This window comes from Pelecanus crispus, chromosome 4, assembly GCF_030463565.1.
Source record: "Pelecanus crispus isolate bPelCri1 chromosome 4, bPelCri1.pri, whole genome shotgun sequence".
Classification (NCBI taxonomy): Eukaryota; Metazoa; Chordata; class Aves; order Pelecaniformes; family Pelecanidae; genus Pelecanus; species Pelecanus crispus.
Window position 1 is genome coordinate 43,699,124 of NC_134646.1, and position 19,599 is coordinate 43,718,722.

A 19,599-nucleotide genomic window follows, 5' to 3' on the forward strand; every position below is an offset into this window, starting at 1 on the left:
GAAACGTAATAGCATTGATGTGAAATAACAGATCACATGTGAAATAGCAAATCACTCAGATTGGTCCAGTGGAATTGAACTTGTGCTAGGAAATGTACAGACAAAGGATGTCTTTCTAGTTCTCAAGGAAGACGCATGAGAAAAATGACTCCTAAGTGCTCTCATTTCTACCTAGACAATTTGCAGCCCTGGCCCATTCTAATAGAAACCAAGGTTTACAGTAAGTATTTCATGCACCATTGGGTTCTACTCTTCTCCCAGTTTTGTGTCTAGCTTATGGAAATCAGGATGTAACTGGGTTTTTTTTTTTTTTAATTGATAAGGGTTTTCTTGTTAAGGAATTGTGTTTATGTCTTCCAGGATGCAAGACAGAAGCTGTGGCCAGGCATTGCCTCTTTCTTTAATGCTGAAGGAGGCTTACTGTGCAGAGAGGGGCACCAATAAGGGATATCCTGAAAATATGTCAGAAGCTTCATCCTACCGTGACTTTTTCTATGATTCCCTATCAGACATACAGAATGGGGAATTTTCAAATGAACTTTCTGCCTTCCTGACCCAGGAGGAGATATGTAAGAGCCTTGACATAGCTCGGGAAGCCATTGCCAGTTCCATGAAGGAGGATCAGAATGCAGCATCAGACTTTACTCATTATTTCAACACCTCTCTTTCTAGCACTTCGGAAAATCCTCCTTTCAGGGATACCAAACTTCATGAGCAAGATGCTTTACAGAGGCTTCAAGCAAGCAGTCTGACTTCATCTACTGCAAGTCACATTCTCCCAAGGAATCAGAAAGAGCAATCCACCACACCTCAAACAGCAAGTAGTTTTGTCACAGTTTCCAGGAGGCAAGCAAACACCTCACCTGTGCTAACTGCTAGTCCCAGCTTCATCAGAAGCCTGAAACATTTGGAGAAAGGTGGTCCAGGTGTGCCTAAGACAAGCCCAAAATCTGAATCAGCATCCCAGCGAGAAGTTCCTTTCAGGAACAAGCTGTGTGACAAAGCTGCCACATTCATAGAGGAACTGTCATCTATATTTAGACAGGCAGCAAAGACAAGAGGCCGAAGTCCTGATGGGGACTCTTCTTCTCCAGACAGTGGTTACCTGTCTCCTAAAAAGAAACAACCAGCTGTAAGTACCTCAGTGAACCAGGATTTTGACAAGCCATGTCAAGAGACTGAGCCTGAGGCAAAATTACCCGGGGTTCATCCGAACGGAGAACACTTTGCTGAAAGGGAGGGCATCACTCAGAGTGAAATGGCCCTTTGCCACCCCTTCGTCAACATGGAAGAGAATAAATGTTCACCACCTCAATTCACTCAGAAGCTTCGGAGCCAGGAAGTTGCTGAAGGAAACAAAGTACTGCTGGAATGCAGAGTTGCTGGCAACCCAGTCCCTGATGTCAGGTAAGTGCCTGCCCTTTAACTAAGTCACTGGATATCATAATCTTCTGATTGTGGAAGATATATAAGGATAGGTATCATAGTGTACCTGCTCAGAGGTAGTCACATAAGAAAAGAATGGTGGTTAGTAAGCACATGGAATAATAGATTCTGACCTCTTTAGTTCTCTTAGAGTGTTTCATTTTTTTCTGCTTGGGAAATAAAGTTCTATTTGATTCAAGAGCCACGTGGCAAAATTAGAAACAAGATTGGCTCTAACAACATTCTGTGTGACCGTTACCTCATTAATCTAGGTGAAAGAATTCACAATTTGCCCCTGAAGAGCACATATCAGGCAGTTGATATAGTTTTTACTGTCAATTAATTAGAATGTCTCCAAGCCCCATACCAATGGGATATGGGGTCTATACTACGAGATAACCTAAATCTAGCCAAATATCCTCATGTAAGACATTTCCAGAAGACACTAAGACGGTCCCCATTTCAAAACTTCTTTTGATGCTTTGTAGTGAAATTTATGTGCATTTCCTTTTGTTTGATGACAAAACATAAAAGTAATTGCTGTGTAAGTTTGTTTTAGGTTCTTTATTAACATGTGTTTATAACAGTAATAAAAGCTACATTCACAGTATCAGTGAGGGCTGAATAACTCATAATACTTTACACTTTCTTCCTTTCCTTCTAAAGCTAATAGAAATTAAGGTCAACCAGCACTGCACGGTGTTTGCCACTTCACAGGTCTGAGCCTTAATGCTCATATGATTGCTTAACACACACACACAGGTAGATTATACCTCTAGTTTAATAGTTCCTCACAATCTATTTTGGTTTCAAGTCAACTGAACATATGTGATACTCTCAAAGGAAAATTTTTGTCCAAGAAGTCCTGTTTGGACAGGATAGAATTTGTAGTTCCCCATTCAGAACTTCCTGCAGGGTCCTTTAGTTACATCTGAAGACTACATAATTCTTTTAAAGTTCTCAACATTTCCTTAAAGGAACTTAGCAATCACTTTCCTGTAATACTTGTTGTGCTTTAAATTTCTTCATATCTTTTGCTGTGAAGTCTTTCAACACTTTGAAATTACTAATATTTTGCATTGTTACCCCTGATTGCTTGCAGATAGTCACATGTTTAGGCCTTGCAGCTATGCAAGCTTAGGAATTTATGTCCGTCACTAAACACTGTCTTCATACATAGCATAATTGAACTTCTCCTTTGAAATCAGTCTTCAACATATTTTTAAAATCTGTACCTTTTGGTACAGGTTTGCAAAGGGAATAGACAGAGTTGTCAGTTTGAAGATTTTAGATCTTTGTCAACAAGATTAAAAAAAGTACAGCTTTGAAAAGTCATGTTATGGCTGTATGTGCTTGTATATGCCTTCATTCCAGGGTGAAAAGTTACTTTGTAGAAAATATCTCCAGAAAGTCTTGTTTGTGACTATTGAAGGCAACACATTGCCTTTATCCTTCTCTGAGTCTTCAGCAAAAATGTATCCCAGACAAGCTGAATATTGAGACACTGAAATTTTTAAAGGGTCAAACGATCATTTATAGAGACATCAGATGTGTTTAGTTGTTCTTGTATACAAAGTGGAAAAAGTGGTACCTCAACACATTGAGTACATTGGTTACATACTCAAGCTTAGATTGTCCTACAGACTGAAGCCAACTGATCTTCTAAACCAATACAAACTGTGGATCTAAGTATGCTAAACAAAGTAATTACATCATGAGCCTTACCAACAGGTCAGGAAGCTTACCCAAAAATATAATTGTAATGCCTAAATTGTAATGCTCATCAAGCAATAGGGCAGCCATGTCATGTCATTAATAGTTGTTTGGCATTTTTTTTTTTTTTTTATATATCTGCTGGGGAAAAAAGGACAATCACAGTTATGGGTGCAAAAGCCTTCTAGTTGTTCATTCACATTCAGACTTCCATGAAGCAGGAAAGGGGAATTGTAGAAGTCGCACAATTATAACAGCCAGAGAATCCTCCTCTTGTGTTTCTTCTCTTAGATTCTTCCTTCCCCCTCACTGATATTGCAGCCTGACAGTGGTACTGATGCAGACACCAGGGCAACACAAGCTGTTAACTTCCAGTAATTCATTTGTTGTTGTTGGGTTAGGTAGTATGACAGCTAACATACTGTTGTTACTGATACTTTTGAGTTGTAAAATAGAGTAGTAGCAACAGACAAAGGGACCACGCTTAAGGAAAAAAAAAAAAAATTACTATTAATTAATACTAAAGACCTTTTCACCTAATTCTACCCATCTGTAGGTTAGATATTTAACCTAACCAGGTCACCCTAGACTCCATCTACAGTCACTAGAGAAGCACACCTACCAAGAGTCACCTTTTTGGTACATTAACAAGAACTTAAGGCAAATACTTCAGTTGAAACACTTCATTATTAGCTGGTTACAATAGGTGAGGTGAATCCCACCCATTCCCCCATCTCTATGCCAATGGATGGCACAGGAAGAAAGAGTTGCTCTGCCAACTCGTATCCACAGATAATGCAACTAAAAGAAAAACACCTAAACTCTCTTTCTTACAGGTGAGAATTCACCATGATGCATACTGCCTCAAAGGAACTTAGTTCTCCTAGTGTTCCAATTTTGAAAACATCCATACTTCCGTAGCTTGAACAGCAAATTTTCTTAGCAAGTCTTTTGCTAAGAAAGCAAGAGATGGAAAGGTTTTTTATAGGGTACTGCTTATCAAGACATTAATAAGACTATTAAGATGCTGAGAGTCAGCCTGTAGACAACACTGTTTTAGTAGAATGAAACACTGTTTCTGTTGGCTTGAATGGTTTTACCACCATCAGTCTATTACACTTTAGCACATCTTTCAGTCCTACTGAGTTACAAAATCTATTTTGTGAGATGAAAATGATCTTAGAATAGGCAGCGCATAGGCATTGAGGATACCTAAAAACAGAATTATTAATGATCCACTACATAGAGCCTAGGGTCAACATGCATTTACTTTCATAACACAGAAAAAAAAACCTCATTGGTGCCATCAAACTCACATACTCTGTATTTCCTGCCATTGGTACAAGTACAGTTCTCTTGAGAACCAAGTAGAAGCTGTTGATTTCTTTTATGAAATACAGCATAGACAGTTTAGGTGAGTTTGACAGCAGTAATGAGGTTGCAGTGTTTTTATAGCAAAGATGCACTGTTGTAATCCTTCAGTGTCTTGTTGCTCTTATTTTATCTGACAGAACATCAGTCTGTCTTCAGTGATATGGCTCCAGAACTGCACATAAATATCAACTGAACTAGGAAGTTGTGTACAAGCTATGGAGCTTTTTTTGCTTAGGTCTTTTACATCGTCGTTGTATTCATTTCAGAGGCTGCTAATATCAAAATGTTTACAAGAAATCTGGAAAAAAGCTTTATGTTCTTTAAATTTTAGTGTAAACTCTGCTTTTCTGAATCTTAACTCTTGCAGAATCGTTAAATGAGAAGGCAAATCTTAATCAGAGCAGAATGAGTCATGAGAAACACTGCTGACATAATAGTAGATGATAATAAAACCAAGTCTATTTTAAAGTAATCTCTTCAGTATCAATTAATTTGTAATTTTTGTTTTATATCCCTTTTTGGAACCTGTAATTGTGTTATGTTAATAGCCTGCAGATACAACCATTGCTGAATCACAGCAAATATGCTTCATGCCAACTTCTCAGTCTCTTGCAAAGCTCCTTGGCGGCAAATTTAATACACTTTCATGGTCCACCCTCGAATTTTTTTTATTTAATAATTATTAATAATTCTCCATCTGGCAACGGCACACAAATCTGTGAATATACGTAAAGAAAATATATTATTTACTAACACAAAATTATTTTTCCAGAGTTCCCACTAAAAATAAATTTCCCCCTTAGTCTCCATGTCACTGTAGATCTTCAAGAGAGGAAAAATATGGCAGCTGTACCACAAAAACGATTCATTTTGGAAGTCAATACAATTTTGCACCGTGACCTTTCTGTAATGACGCTGACTTGGCTGAAGAGGTCACTCGCACACAGCACGGGCAGGGCTGTCTCAGGCTGGATTTCTTCTGAGGGTCGAGCGGCACAAGGGGGACGTATAGAGTCCTTTAGCTACTCATCGCTGTTGGGGACCCCGTAGAACAAAAGCCAAAACTCATTCGGTGGTTAAGAGACTGTGCTAACCGTGTGAGGACACAGCAAAATACTTGCGTGCTGTTTGGGTGAGACTCCAAAGTCCTGTCTCTGAATCTTGGGGGAAGGAGGGGGTTCTTTCCTTTAGAAGATAAGAAAGCATGCAGAAAACTTTTGTAGTGGATTCTAGACTATAATAACATTACTAGGAACTTCTAAACAGTTAAATAACATCACCTATGCACATCACTTCCCCTCTTCTTGGAACTGAAAGTGAGTATGGTATATCCTGAATATCCAGTAAATAGCTAATATGCTGCAGTGGAAAAAGACAAGCCTATTTAAAACCACTGATGTATTGCAGAGCAAGTGAAGGATGCTTGCTGTTGGTGCCACTTTCAGGAACATCTCATAAATTTGCGTTTTATATTAAATTGCGTTTTATATTATTGTGTTTTATATTATTGCGTTAAAAAAAAAAGGCAAACCACCAGTAATACAATACTAGTTGACCATTCTCTTTTACTTTGGTAATCTAGTTTTCCAAAGCACTGTACTTAGACAACTGTTTCATTAGACTGAATTTCTGATTTGTAATATCTTTGGAGCATACTCATATGCATTGGAAAGGTTTAAATACCTACTGTTTTCCGAAGAAACTGGCCAGAGGAAAAAAGGTGTAGAAGATATTAAATGTTTTGTGAAAACTGCTGAATAGGTAGAAGACAGAATTGGATATTAATGTTATTGCCAAAAGAAGGGCTATAGAACAAATTGAACAGATACCTGGTCTGTGAGGTGTAAGAACCAGCCACTTAGCACATACAAAACTTGCTGAACAGGAGATGCAGATAGGGGCATGAGCCGGGATTACCACGGTCTATACATTTGCACATAGAAATAAAATCTGCAGAAACAGGGCTTCAGTTGTTCTGGTTTTTCCCAGAAAAGCCAGTTTAAATAACATAGCCACTGCAAATAATGTTTTTGGAACTCTGTGTGCTAAGTGTGATAAAAGTAGAGAGCAATTGGGATTCTCATTTTTTGTCTCAGCTGGAAAGAAAATAACCAGAAGCCATAGTTCCTAAAGTCATGATGAAATAACAATAGTTTAATGGCGACAAGAAAAGCACTGAATAAACTGTTATTTTTCCCAGCACCCAAAAAGTTGTCCAGCCTAGTAATAGGCACAGCTGATATTTCAGCAGAATCAAGTACTGGTGGCCATGAGTTTATCCAAGTGATCAACAGCAGAGCAGGCGACCTCCAAAATAAACTACTTGGGTATTTCTGACTGTTTAGCATGTTACTGTTTTGTTATGCATCTCATTTTATTCTAGATCCAAATAATCTTTATAACTGGCTTTCTTCTCTTTTATTAGCTTTTTTGGAGTTAAACTTTCCAAAGTCCTCAACTTACCCAAATTGGAGCTAGAATCCTGCCTTAACCTGCTACCTTTCTTATAAAGCTAAGGATAATAAGGTTGCAGAATCTTATTATAAGCAATGAAACCATCAAATATAGTGTAAGGACAAGGTGTATATTTGAAGGTTATGTGACTAAGAAGGCCTGTTAAAATTTAAGTTCCTTGGATGTTCATAGCTGTATCATACAGAAAGTAAAAACTGTAAGTGTTATGGTTTGAGTGACAAAACTTTACCAAAGTAGCTTTGTTCTACAAGAGTAAAATAGGTAAACTTTGACAGAAGGACTTATATCTAGAATCTTAGGGTTGAATCCCAAAAGAAAACAATCAGTTAAATTTCAAGAACCACTACATTTCCTCAAAATTCAATGCCTAACTTACTAGTTCTACTAGCAGAAAATTAGGTATCCAACAACAAAAATTTTGTCACTGGTCAGAACAACCTGAATTTTGACCTAAGACCTAGCAAAGTGCTGGGTAGTTCAAGAAGTTCCAGGATGTGTCTTCTAAAGAAGGTCTAAAGCATATGAAGTAGAAATTTTCTATATAACTCTCAAAAGCACTGTATCAGTCAGTAGCTCTCCTTCAAAGTGCATCAGCAGTGTAGTACTTAAAATACCCAAGTTAGCATTGAGCTAGTGAAAGCAAATCCGTGCTGGGAGTGACTTAGAACTCTTCAGTATTTGCCTCACTACCTGAATATTTAGTTACTTACGATGTCTGCCCTGAGCTGTAAGCTTTGATTAAAGTATTTACAGATATACACCCATATTCTGTAGCACAACAGGTATTGAAATGTTTTGTGCAAAGTATATTCTCTTCCTTCTTCAGCAGCAAAAAAAAAAAAAAAAAAGCACCACATACTACATGGCAAGAACAGGGCTTCTTTGCTTCAAGGAATCTATTTGCTCTCATTATAACCTTTTTCTTCTCATAAGTGTTGTTTATCTAAATTTCACTGTGACAAGTACCCAAAATCCCCACCTAGAAACATTACTTGCACGTAATCCAGAACTGTTCGTAGAAAATATAGAAACAATTGCAAAGTATGATACTTAAATTTATAATAAAACCCAAACTACCTTGATTTCTACAACTTCACAAAACTTAGCCAGATTTACAGCCTTTAAAAGCTTTGAAGTCTAAAAACATGCAATAAACTATGTCTCCACAAAAGTCTTCCTATCATAAAGGGCCTGATCCCCCAGTACTCTAATCAGGCACAGCTGCAAAGAACATTGGACGTCAGCTTAAGCAATGCTTAACACAGTTCTACACAGCTGGGTGTAAATCCAGGTGTACAGGACAATAGTGACTGAACTACCTAAACAGCAGTTGGAAGATTTTTAAGTCTTGGGAATGTGAAGGGTTTCACAGATGTAGTTTCTGCTTCTTTACTAGGCTTGATTTCAGGTAGGAAAACTGTGGTTTAGAGGTAGGATTTAGTTTTGTTAGTTGAAGTCTTCCATTGTGTAAATTTCGTAGTTGTAATGAAACACTAGTGCCTTGGTGGGAGATACTACTGGTGGGTATTCTACTAATTTGATGATGGCAAGGCTTTAGTGCTACTTATTTTTAAGAAAGTATGAGTAGCTATTTATGTATGTGTATTAGTAGAACATGTTTAATAACTTATTTGAGAATCCTAGGTATCATTAGTTCAAAAAAATCTGTTTCTTCTCACTTTTTTGTATGAGCTCTTTAATAGTCATCTTCAGAACTGTTACTTTTCCATTTGTAAAATTGTAACTGTTCAGGTTAGAGTTTGGAACCAGGTCGTTCAGGTCATTCTTTTCAAGTATTTTCATAAGCTTAAATACATACTTATGTTATTCAAGATGGAAACTTTAGTGAAGCTATTTTATGATGAACTTGTTTGAAGTATTTGTTAATTCCATTCTTATTTGCTAGCCCAAGATCAAGGAAGGGCCCAAGAACTAAACTTGCTTCTGAATAGTGAGATGCTTAATGTGTCTTAATAACAGACTTTACTAGGCTATAAGCATTATGGTAGCTACAGTGTGCAGAAATACTTTATAAAATATTAAAAGGATTAGTATGTACTCTATGTGGCAGGAGAGGGCTCTTGTGATTTGAAAATCATGAACAGCTACATCTATTATTCTTATACTGTAAAAATCAAATATTTTATTGAGGTTTAATATGATTCTCACTCTATTTCCTCTACGTGTGCTTTAAAATGAAGCTCAGTAGTTTTTGAGAGAGGATAGAAATAGGCAACAATTCTGTTGCAAAAACTGAAGTACTACTTTGTTCCGGAGATAGTATTGACTACACAAATGGTTTATTTCTGAATTTTTGCAATTTTTATTATTGAGAATTGTCATTTAAACTTGTCAAAATTCATTACTAAAAATTCTTTTTTCTTTTTTCTTTTTTCTTTTTTCTTTTTTCTTTTTTCTTTTTTCTTTTTTTTTTCTTTTTTTCTTTTTTTCTTTTTTTCTTTTTTTCTTTTTTTCTTTTTTTCTTTTTTCTTTTTTCTTTTTTTCTTTTTTTCTTTTTTCTTTTTTCTTTTTTTCTTTTTTTCTTTTTTTCTTTTTTTCTTTTTTTCTTTTTTCTTTTTTTCTTTGTTTCTTTTTTCTTTTTTTCTTTGTTTCTTTTTTCTTTGTTTCTTTTTTCTTTGTTTCTTTGTTTCTTTGTTTCTTTTTTCTTTTTTCTTTTTTTCTTTGTTTCTTTTTTTCTTTTTTTCTTTTTTTCTTTTTTTCTTTTTTTTCTTTTTTTTCTTTTTAACACATCCATCTCCTCATGTGTTTCTCTAGATGCTCTAGCAACCTTGCAGCTCTGAGGCCTGCTTGCTTTAAGTGGGTCTCTAATACCTTTTATTCAGGTATTGATAGTTTTAGGATGAAGTGACATTTTGCATTTTAACTCAAATAAATTCAGATAAAAAGTATTTTAACAACCTTTAAGCACAGCAATTCTATCATGTTTCACTTTTTCCTTTGGTCTGTTGGTCTCCTGGATTTTCTGTTTATTGTGTGCATTTGTGGTGGTTTTACTTTAGTTTATTACTGTACTGGGTTTGCATGGCAAGTTTTTGACAGCAGGAGGGCTACAGAGGTGGCTTCTGTGAGGAGCTGCTAGAAGCTTCCCATGTCCGACAGAGCCGATGCCAGCTGGCTCCAAGATGAACCCGCTGCTGGCCAAGGCTGAGCCCATCAGCGACAGTGGTAGTGACTCTGCGATAACATATTTAAGAAGGGGAAAAAAAAAAAACCCAAAAACCTGCATAACTGCAGCTGGAGAGAGGAGTGAGAATATGTGAGAGGAACAGCCCTTCAGACACCAAGGCTGGTGAAGAAGGAGGGGGAGGAGGTGCTCCAGGCACCGGAGCAGAGATTTCCCTGAAGCCCATGGTGAAGTCATGGTGAGGCAGCTGTGCCCCTGCAGCCCATGGAGGCTAACGGTGGAGCAGATATCCACCTGCAGGACCCCATGCCAGAGTAGGTGGATGCCCAAAGGAGGCTGTGACCCCATGGGAAGCCCATGCTGGAGCAGGCTCCTGGCAGGACTTGTGACCCCGTGGGGGACCCACGCTGGACCAGTCTGCTCCTGAAGTACTGTACCCTGTGGAAGGGACCCATGCTGGAACAGTTCATGAAGAACTGTAGCCCATGGGAAGGACTCATGTTGGAGAAGTTCGTGGAGGACTGTCTGCTGTGGATGGGACCACACACTGCAGCGGGGGAAGAGTGTGAGGAGTCCTGCCTCTGAGGAGGAAAGAGCAGCAGAGACAACGTGTGATGAACTCACCGCAACCCCGTTGGGAGACCAGATCAATCAGCCGCAGCCCAGCAGCTAGCAGGGATGGGGCTCTGGGGAGGCAAAAAGGACATGGAGATGCTGGGGGTTGAACCCAGGGCCTCTTACATGCAAAGCAAGTGCTCTCCCGCTGAGCTACATCCCCTGTGCACGGGCAGGGCTGGGGGCCTGGGTAAGACGCCCCACCACCTGTCCCCCTGCGCCGCTTGTGGAGAGGAGGCAGAGAAAATCAGGAGTGAAGTTGAGACTGGGAAGAAGGGAGGGGTGGAGGGAAGGTGTTTGAAGATTTAGTTTTATTTCTCATTTTCCTACTCTGATTTGATTGGTAATAAATTAAACTGATTTCCGCAAGTTGAGTCTGTTTTGCCCGTGACGGTAGTTGCTGAGTGATGTCCCCATCCTTATCTTGACCCACGAGCCTTTCATTATATTTTCTCTCCCCTGTCCAGCTGAGGAGGGGAGTGATAGAGTGGCTTTGGTGGGCGCCTGGCATCCAGCCAGGGTCAAGCCACCACAATTACCAAATGCAGTATTTTACAGTAAGAATCAATCTGAAACACTTCCCTAACTTATACAATAGTTTCTATTCCATTAATTCACAGTGTTGTTATAATTGTTTATTGTTATTGTTTATTAAAGAAATAGTGGTTCTTTATTGTTATGTAACCTTTTGTAAACAGTAAGTGTTTCCAGAGTATTTTGTATTTATTTTCTAAGGGAGATAGTTTATGGAGTTAGTTGCTAAACTTCTCCCAGATATAAGCATTTTTCTTGTATTGTCCCCATAGTCCGACCAGTTTTCATTATGAAACTCTTTTGCCCTATAAGCATACTTTTATACAGGAATCTACAATAGTCCTCTACTAATCATTTCAGAGTAGAATCCCACTAATCTGTCTTCTTGCTAGTCTTATGCAAAGAGAGAGTATTTCTTAAGAATGGAGGATGATTCTTGCACCTAAGGAGTTTCTTGGGTCAAAAATGTTATCTTTGTAGATTTAGGTGTTTTTCTGTATATGGAGCATTTAAGATCATCTGAAAGTATAAACAGCATGTGTAATATCGTTGAGTGTAAATAGAAAAAAGTTGTTAGCCGTTTTAATCTGGTAGTACATTCATTTCAGAAATCTGCTCAGCAGTAATGTGTTGTCATTTAACATTTTATTTGCATTCAAATTAAGATATATCTATAGATATGAAAACAATATGTCAACATCCTCAATATTTTTCTGTCACAAGAATATTTTTTTCTTATTCCTCCTTATGTCAATAATCTCTTCTTTACTTCTGCTTTTTTTCTTCATTTACAAGTCAAAATAATAGCTATTTTCAGTCTTGACCTTGTTATTCTTTTAGCCCTTCTTCCCTTCTCATTTATTTCCTTTTATACTCTTGGTTTATTGGACCATGCTATGCCATTCTTATGCCATGAATTTTGTCTGTTTGCCTTTGTTAATTTGAGATAAGCCTTGTCCATCTCCAGGCATCTCTGGAGTTTCAGTTTCCTTAGGAGCAGATCTGGAATGTAAAGTTGAAAGTCACCTCAGTGACTTGTGAAACTGCTTCTTAATTCTGTTTGTCTTAGAACAGTATTCTGGACTGGTGGGCTTTATTGGGGAAGCAAGGTTTTATACCCTACCACAAATGGTTAAGCTATTGTGGTGGCTGCCTGTAGTAATTTGTGGCCTGCAGGTTTTAGGTAGATAACATGCATCTTTCAAATATTTTCTTTTCCGTTCTCCATTCATTTTGTGGCAATGAAAGTCCACATTGTCAGGATTTTCTGCATCTGGGGGAAAACATACAGTGGAGTTAAGGCCTATTTAGATCATGTACCTATCTGCTTTAAAAATAGTGTGTATCTGAGAACTGCTAATAGTGCATCAGTTTTCTTAACTCGTAAGTAATACTCCTTTTACCTTAGAACCACAGGGATGTTGGAAAGACGATTCTTTATTCTTTGTCATCATGCTACTTATGAACAGCATTTAGGAGACTCATGTTGTATATGATAACCAAATGTTCTATTTGGATGGGTTTTTTTTGTCTTGCTTTATTGTCTAAAACCATAGAGCACAGTATTTAAAATGGGTATCTGGACAGCCAGGCTCTTTCCTAGGTGAAATGATCTTTACAAAGTCCACACTGTGATAACAGAATTTATGAAAGTCTTATAAAATAAACAAATTGCTAATTCAAGCATAACTTAGGCTGAGAAGTCCATTGATGTTACAAAATGAATATTCAAAGATCTAAAATTGAGAATGTGTGGGTATGGTGGGGGGCGGTGGGGTGGCTGAAGGGGACACAGACTTTTTGCCTGTTTGTTTTTTGTAAAAGCCCCAAGGAGGAGCTATAGATCCTGGACACTGGGGTTATTCTTACATTTCATTTATTTCTTGCCTCTGTAGAACAGTTTTGACTACATGATGTATGCATTTCCTCATCTTTGTTATACAGGCTTTGTGCATCATCAGGCTGTCTTTCTTCAGAGCTGTGAATTTAGTATTCATGAATGCTGAAATATCTTTTGTAGTTTTTGTTTTAGAAAATGGCATACTTTCTTTTTGGTTTTCCATCCTGAAAATAGGAAGAACAAAGCCTGTTAGGTGCATGAAGATGCGTGTTATAAGAGGCAACTGTAAAAACAATAGGATAGTTGTTGAAACTAGGACTGCTCTTTCAAATCAGATTTAGGAAAAGAATTCCAGCTCAGTTACTTTTTTTTTTTTTTTTCTCTGTCTACTTGTGAATACCAATGTCTCTGCCTTGGTGTATTTCTGATTATATTACTGAAAGTTTAAAAGAATCTCAGTTCACTTCTTTATTCTTTTGTTCTGCTTTGTCTGCCTCTCAGTAAAAGAATGCAGATATAAAGTTCCTTGCTAATGTACCATAAATACATAACATATTAACTAGTATTTATAAAAAGACTCAAAGATTAGCTGAAAATGTTATCAAAGTACATTGTAAACTGATTCTATGCTTGATGGCTAATGTGAAAAGCTTAAAAGTAAATTAATAAAAATTACTCTTCTAAAATAAGAAAAATGGTGCTGCTGTCTGCGTAATGAAAAAAATATATAAAGAACTTTTGCCTTTTATTTACATAGGAATTGAATGAGACTTGGATGAACTCTAAAATAACAAGGCACCACATGTCTTCAGAAAGCTCTTTCACTACACTAGCTTTGTCCATGTTAAACATTTTTAGTTTAAAAACTAAGCTTAATTGAAGTAGTTTTAAAATATAGATTTCCAACAAAAGTGGTGCTGAAACAGGGCCAGAGGCAATATTCCAAGAGGCTGCTTTTACTTCATGTTTCAGCATTTATTTGTATAAATCTTATATACTGTCTCTGGGCCTTTCCAGTATTGTGCAAAGTATCAACAGCCAAGTCGTCTGACAGTGAGGAAATACATTAGCAATCTGCTTGTCATGGACTGATTGAAAGTATTGATCTGTGAAAACTAAAACTAAACCTAGACACTAAGTAGAACAAAGGTGGGAATGAACCCACACATTTTAGGAGTAGATTATTTTATTTGTACTGAAATGTGAAGACAAACCAAGTAGTGAGGCTTTTCATGGAGAAAAGTGTTTGGAGTCAGTAATTCTGGCATCATTACTTATCAATGCTCAACAGGTATGCAGTGCTATTCTAAATCCTATTTAAAATATTATGCTTAATATTCTTTGACATGTTTGCTAATTTGGCTAAAGGCAATACCACATCTTGGATTGTTTAAGTTTCTTAAGAGTAATTACAGCAATTTGATAATGTTACTTAAACAGGACATACCTTTGTAAGATACAATATGTTGCTTTATAAATATAAAAAAAGTAAATGCAATTATCACTTTGAAACTTGATGCTTTAAAAATTCTTTCCCAACAAAAAACTTTGTCATGTCTGAAATATGCTCTGTAAATGCATTATTGACAATGTGAAAGCTAACTTTAGAGATCTGGATGATGAAATTGAACAAATAGGACTTTCCTGCAAACATTCATAGCTGATGACTGAAAATGGTAGACTTCAGTTCATGCAATTAGAGCTGACAGGACTTTGAGGGAGGTAGAGAAGGCTATGGACTAAAAGCTTATAACAGACCAAACATAGGAGAAACTTTGTTAAACAGCAGTGAAAATTGAGCTTATTTTCTTATAGTTCTACAACCCATCTGAAAAGTGCGTTCTTTCTAACAAGTCTTACAGTTTGATAGGGCTCTGTTAAGTGGACTGTAAATGTGGATCATTTAATAGTCCGTGGGCTTGCCCTTTAAACCCATGCAAACTTAAAGGAAGGAGTAAAAGAAATTCCCTTGCCCACCTACTCCCTGTCACATATGAACATAAGAGAGTAAGTCCTTCCCATCATATCTGCGTTTCCTTCCCTGAGCACAGAGATGTAAAGTGAGCAGGAAGTTAAGGAATTAGCGGTGCTTTGTTTTTATACCTTGTACAATTGTGCTCATGTTTTGAGGTGGGTGGTGCAAGAACAGCAGTAAATAGACATGTTATTTCTGTGAACCCTCTGAAAATCTTCCTTCCATTGAAACCCACCACTGGTGAACGGTGAGGCTGGTAGAAAAAAAAAAAAAAAAAAATAGAAATCCTGGGTAGCTTCTTAGGGTATGTGGGAGAGATGTTCAAGGGATATAATAATGAAAGAAGCCTGTTGTTCCTGCTTTAGGCAGAACTTTGTAAAACCTCTGAAGACGTGCTATATGCAGAACAGCTATCTTGTTTATATCTGAGGCATTATAATGGTTTGCACGGAATAAACCCTCACTGAGGTGTGGTCCCCTAGGACACTTAAGTGTTTTTTAGCTTTTGTCTTCTAGAAAACTTCTACATGAATTAATGTAAGAAATAGACTTAATTGCTACTTTGTGTGCCTCTCAGTTGCCTTGTCTGAGTCAACTCACAAAAGGAGAATTGATCAATAACAATAGTGAAAAATTGCAAACAACTGAAATATTAAGGGTTTGCTGAAGTATTGAAAACTTGAATCAATATCCATATGACATGTTTCCGTAAATCAGGAAATGAGCAGACTCCTTTAATACATACCTAGGTAATGGTAGAGAAGAGATGCTATTTTATGAAATAAATCAGAAGGAATAATTCAACTAGATAATTTCACCTGTATATATAAAGATACCTGTAAGTTGCAGAAGGGGCAAAAGTCTCTATAGAAGTATCTTATCTGATGTACTGAAGTACTGCATGTCAAAGTGCTTATTATAGACCAGACACCAAGAACCTTATTTTCCTTAAGTAATATGCTACAGTTAGTGTGATACTACTCGGTACAGATGAGTACACAACTCAAGATTAGGAGTAGTGTGAACTCGAATAGGTCAGACTTCCTGTGGGAAAGGGTAATAAGTTAAAATGCTTGGGGGTTGGAGGTAATTAGTGGGTAGAATCACTCCGAAAACACTGGGGCTTTTTCAGCTACCTGCAGGTCAAAGCAAGTAGAGGACTAAAATTTCTGTGCAACAAGTCTGTTATGAAGACATGTTTCTCTTAGTCTAACACTAACATGCTGCTTCAAATCAAAGTGATTCATTGTTCCATCTTATTAATAACCCATACTTGCAGTACATGTATGCATTAATGTTATAAAAATAATTAATACTTTGCACTTACACAGTGCCTTTCATCTGAACATTTCAGTGCTTTATGAGAAGCTTGTATAATAGATGAACAGCTTTTTTTATCTCCTCTTATTTGATAAGGTTGTGCTTTTCAGGTGGCCAAGGGAAACAGATTAGACAAATAGAATCTATCTCTCATTTATGGTACAACTGACAGATACCCATAGCTAACTATGAATTCTTTTAATATCACAGAAAATGTGGCCACTAAGATAATGCATGGCCCAACATTAAATCATTGCTTACGGGAAGACCACTTAAATATTTGCCCTGTGAGTAGTTGAGGCATGTAATTAAGTGAACCAACATGAACTGGAACTAACTACTCCTACAGACTAGTCTTGACAAGTGCAAGTTGATAACAAGCTTCATAGAAGACTGTTTAGCATTTGGCCACAATCTAGCATCCTTAGCATTTTGCTCTTCCAGTATCTTTTTTTCACTGTGACTTATTAGTAAAATGGATAAGTATTGACACACTGATAATTAGGGGCCAGGTATAGCATCAGATGCTGTCAGAACCTATTATCCTTGGTACATGCTTTCCAGATAGCTGATTCTGAAGGGGAAGGTAGGTCTCTTCAGTCAAGTGTGTCCCTGTGTGTTATGGTAGCTTTGCTTTTAAGAGGCAAGAAGAAAAAAACACCCTAAAAACCTAGGAGTTGAAGCACGCTCCTTCATGCAGGAAAACAAGCTGTATTCAAATAAACTCTTCCACGGGTGCTGAGTGCAATACTCACACAGTGTCATCCTGGGAATAAGATAGCAAAGTGGAACCCAGTTCAACAAAAATATAAATTCTCTGTTGATTAGTTTAACAGGTACATCGACTTAACCAAAACAGGGCTAGTTACAATGCAACGGCATTCTCTCAGATATCTGCAGAATCAATAGAGAAAACTGTTGTTCCCTTTTGTATGTAGGCATGTGTTCCTATTCATTGTCAAGTTAGAGAACATTGCAAAAATAGATATTGTGTTATCAGGTAAATAAATGCTTTCAATGTCTAAGACAAGCAATCACTGTGTGATGTATAGAAGGAAGAAAGGGGGGTTTGGTTTGTTTTTTAAGGTAGAATGCTTAGAGTAACTCATTGCTACAGTTAAATTTTCGACATGCCTGTGTTAGACTGTGAAAGCCATGAGTGGGCACAGAGATATTAATTGTAATACCATACTTAAGCCCAGAGATCAAGTAGAAACATGGATGTCATAATGACAGTTATCCATAGTTAAAGCTTGAATGTGAACTAACTTAGTTTACACCTTATTCCCTAAAAAAAACCCAAGTTATTTAAACAAGATAATGCATAAGTGAATTGACATGCTTATTTCAGCTAAAGCGTATTTCTGGATAGAAAGAAGTAATGCAATATGCATAGTTTGAGTTATGTAAGTTATTTTTTACAAATTTTAAAGTGTTTGAGGAGTGAATTTCTGTTATTGTCCAGTATAAGCTGATTAAAAAGTGTGCTGGCTTAGAATTCTTATTCTGGTATCAGATGTCCCACTTAGTAGAATGTAAAGCTCATCAAAACTTTTTCTGATTTGCTCCCTTCTTCCTGGAAATGTGTTTTTCTACTGGTTCTGAATGTAAATACTTACTGAACCAATTAGTTCAGAAAATAACAGGAATGATATTATGTGGATAATTAAGTTAGCAAATGCAATGTTTCAGAAAATAACAGGAATTATATTATGTGGATAATTAAGTTAGCAAATGTAAGGTATAAAAGTGGCTTTTCATTTTTCCTGTTCTTAATGTATAAAATCAGCTTCTTTTGTTAAATACTTACTGGCAAAATTCATTCTTAGTTCCAGTTAGATCTCTTCACTCAGAATTTTCTATTTTTTAAACCTTCAAGGCTTACATTAAGATAACTGACATAGCTATTTATCAAGTAGCCTGTTTACAAGCAGTGTAAACCAAACCCTTTTAAAACCTGCAGTGACCAACTGATATGTGCCTCAAGCAGATAAACAAAAGTTACTGAGTGTATTAGTGTTTTTAAAAAAGGCAAAACAATCCTCCAGGGAAGTTCTTATGCAGAATTTAAAATGTTGATAAAAAGTAGGGAAATATAACTTTCGTTTTTAAGGCCCTGCCTTAATTCTGAATGACTAATCTGTAGAAAATTTGATTCTCACAGTTGCTGCATGGAAAGTCCTCAGAAAGTTAATTCCATGATAATCAATGAATGGGATTTATGTTCCTAATTTCTTTGAGTTCTCTCATGCACAACTAATTTTGATACTATAAATAATATAACATAGTTGAAGTTTGGTATAATATTCCAAATCAAATTTTAAAAAATGAGGAAATTATCTCAATTTCTGTTTCTGCACTTCAACAGCTTTCTTAATTAAACAAGGATTTTTATGTCTCCTAAACTATGATTAAATTTAACCACTCATCAGTGAAGCAAATTTGGAAAGGAGAAAAACTTGGAAGGGAAAATACTTATCTCTCTGTATTGAACAGTTTCCTCAAGAATGCTTGTGAATTGCTGCTACTAGAAGGAATTCTTCTGCAGATGTTAATTTAGGGAGAGCTTGAATCATAGTTAAAAAGCAGTATAAAATAATCCAAACTAGAATGCTGATCTTAATTTTTTTAAAGTGTCTTTCCATACACTGCAGAGAGCATTTGTATGTTACAGTCTTTATTATCAATTAATACTGATATTGACTGGATCTAAGACTGCAATCCTTTGTCCCTTAGGGCAATAGAGATGGATGACTTAATTCTCAATTTATGATTTGCTTGAGTTGTTGGTAAAGTGAGTCTCTTCTGTAGTGAAGAATAAGGGAAAACACTTACAGCCTTACAGAGGTAAATGTTACTGTATGTTTTCTGCCTTTTTTCCAAAACAGCATTGCCGCTGGTGAGGGCTTTCAAGTTTAATTAGGGAGGGCTGGAACAGAAGGAGAGCTGATTCTATCTGAGCTTCCTTGGGCTTGCCATATGGCCAGAAGGAATCTATAAAAGCCTGTTTTCCACAAAACCCATGACAGGTAATTTTGGGGGACTTTACCTGTAAAGGAAGTAGGTGGAGATGGTGATTTGCAGTTCACTGGGGAATTGTTACAGATGCCAGGCATTGCAGTTCTAGAACATGCTACTGACTGCAAATTCAGAGGCTGGCGATTCAGAGTTTCAGCCTAGAAT

General features: G+C 36.9%; 1 protein-coding gene and 1 non-coding gene across 3 annotated transcripts in view; one reads left to right on the forward strand and one right to left on the reverse strand.

Annotated features, from left to right (window-relative positions):
* Positions 1-445: 445 nt before the first annotated feature.
* Positions 446-19,599, forward strand: part of PALLD (palladin, cytoskeletal associated protein) — a 209,301-nt gene continuing 190,147 nt past the window's right edge. The window contains exon 1 of one of the 2 annotated variants that reach the window (XM_075708759.1): positions 446-1,407. In XM_075708759.1, coding sequence (XP_075564874.1) covers positions 461-1,407 — 947 coding nt within the window. In that variant the 5' untranslated portion in view covers positions 446-460. The remainder of the gene's footprint in view (positions 1,408-19,599) is intronic. The other variant, XM_075708760.1, reaches the window with a different exon arrangement.
* On the reverse strand, positions 10,839-10,910 carry TRNAA-UGC (transfer RNA alanine (anticodon UGC)). The gene has a single exon. It is a non-coding gene; the product is annotated as a tRNA-Ala (tRNA).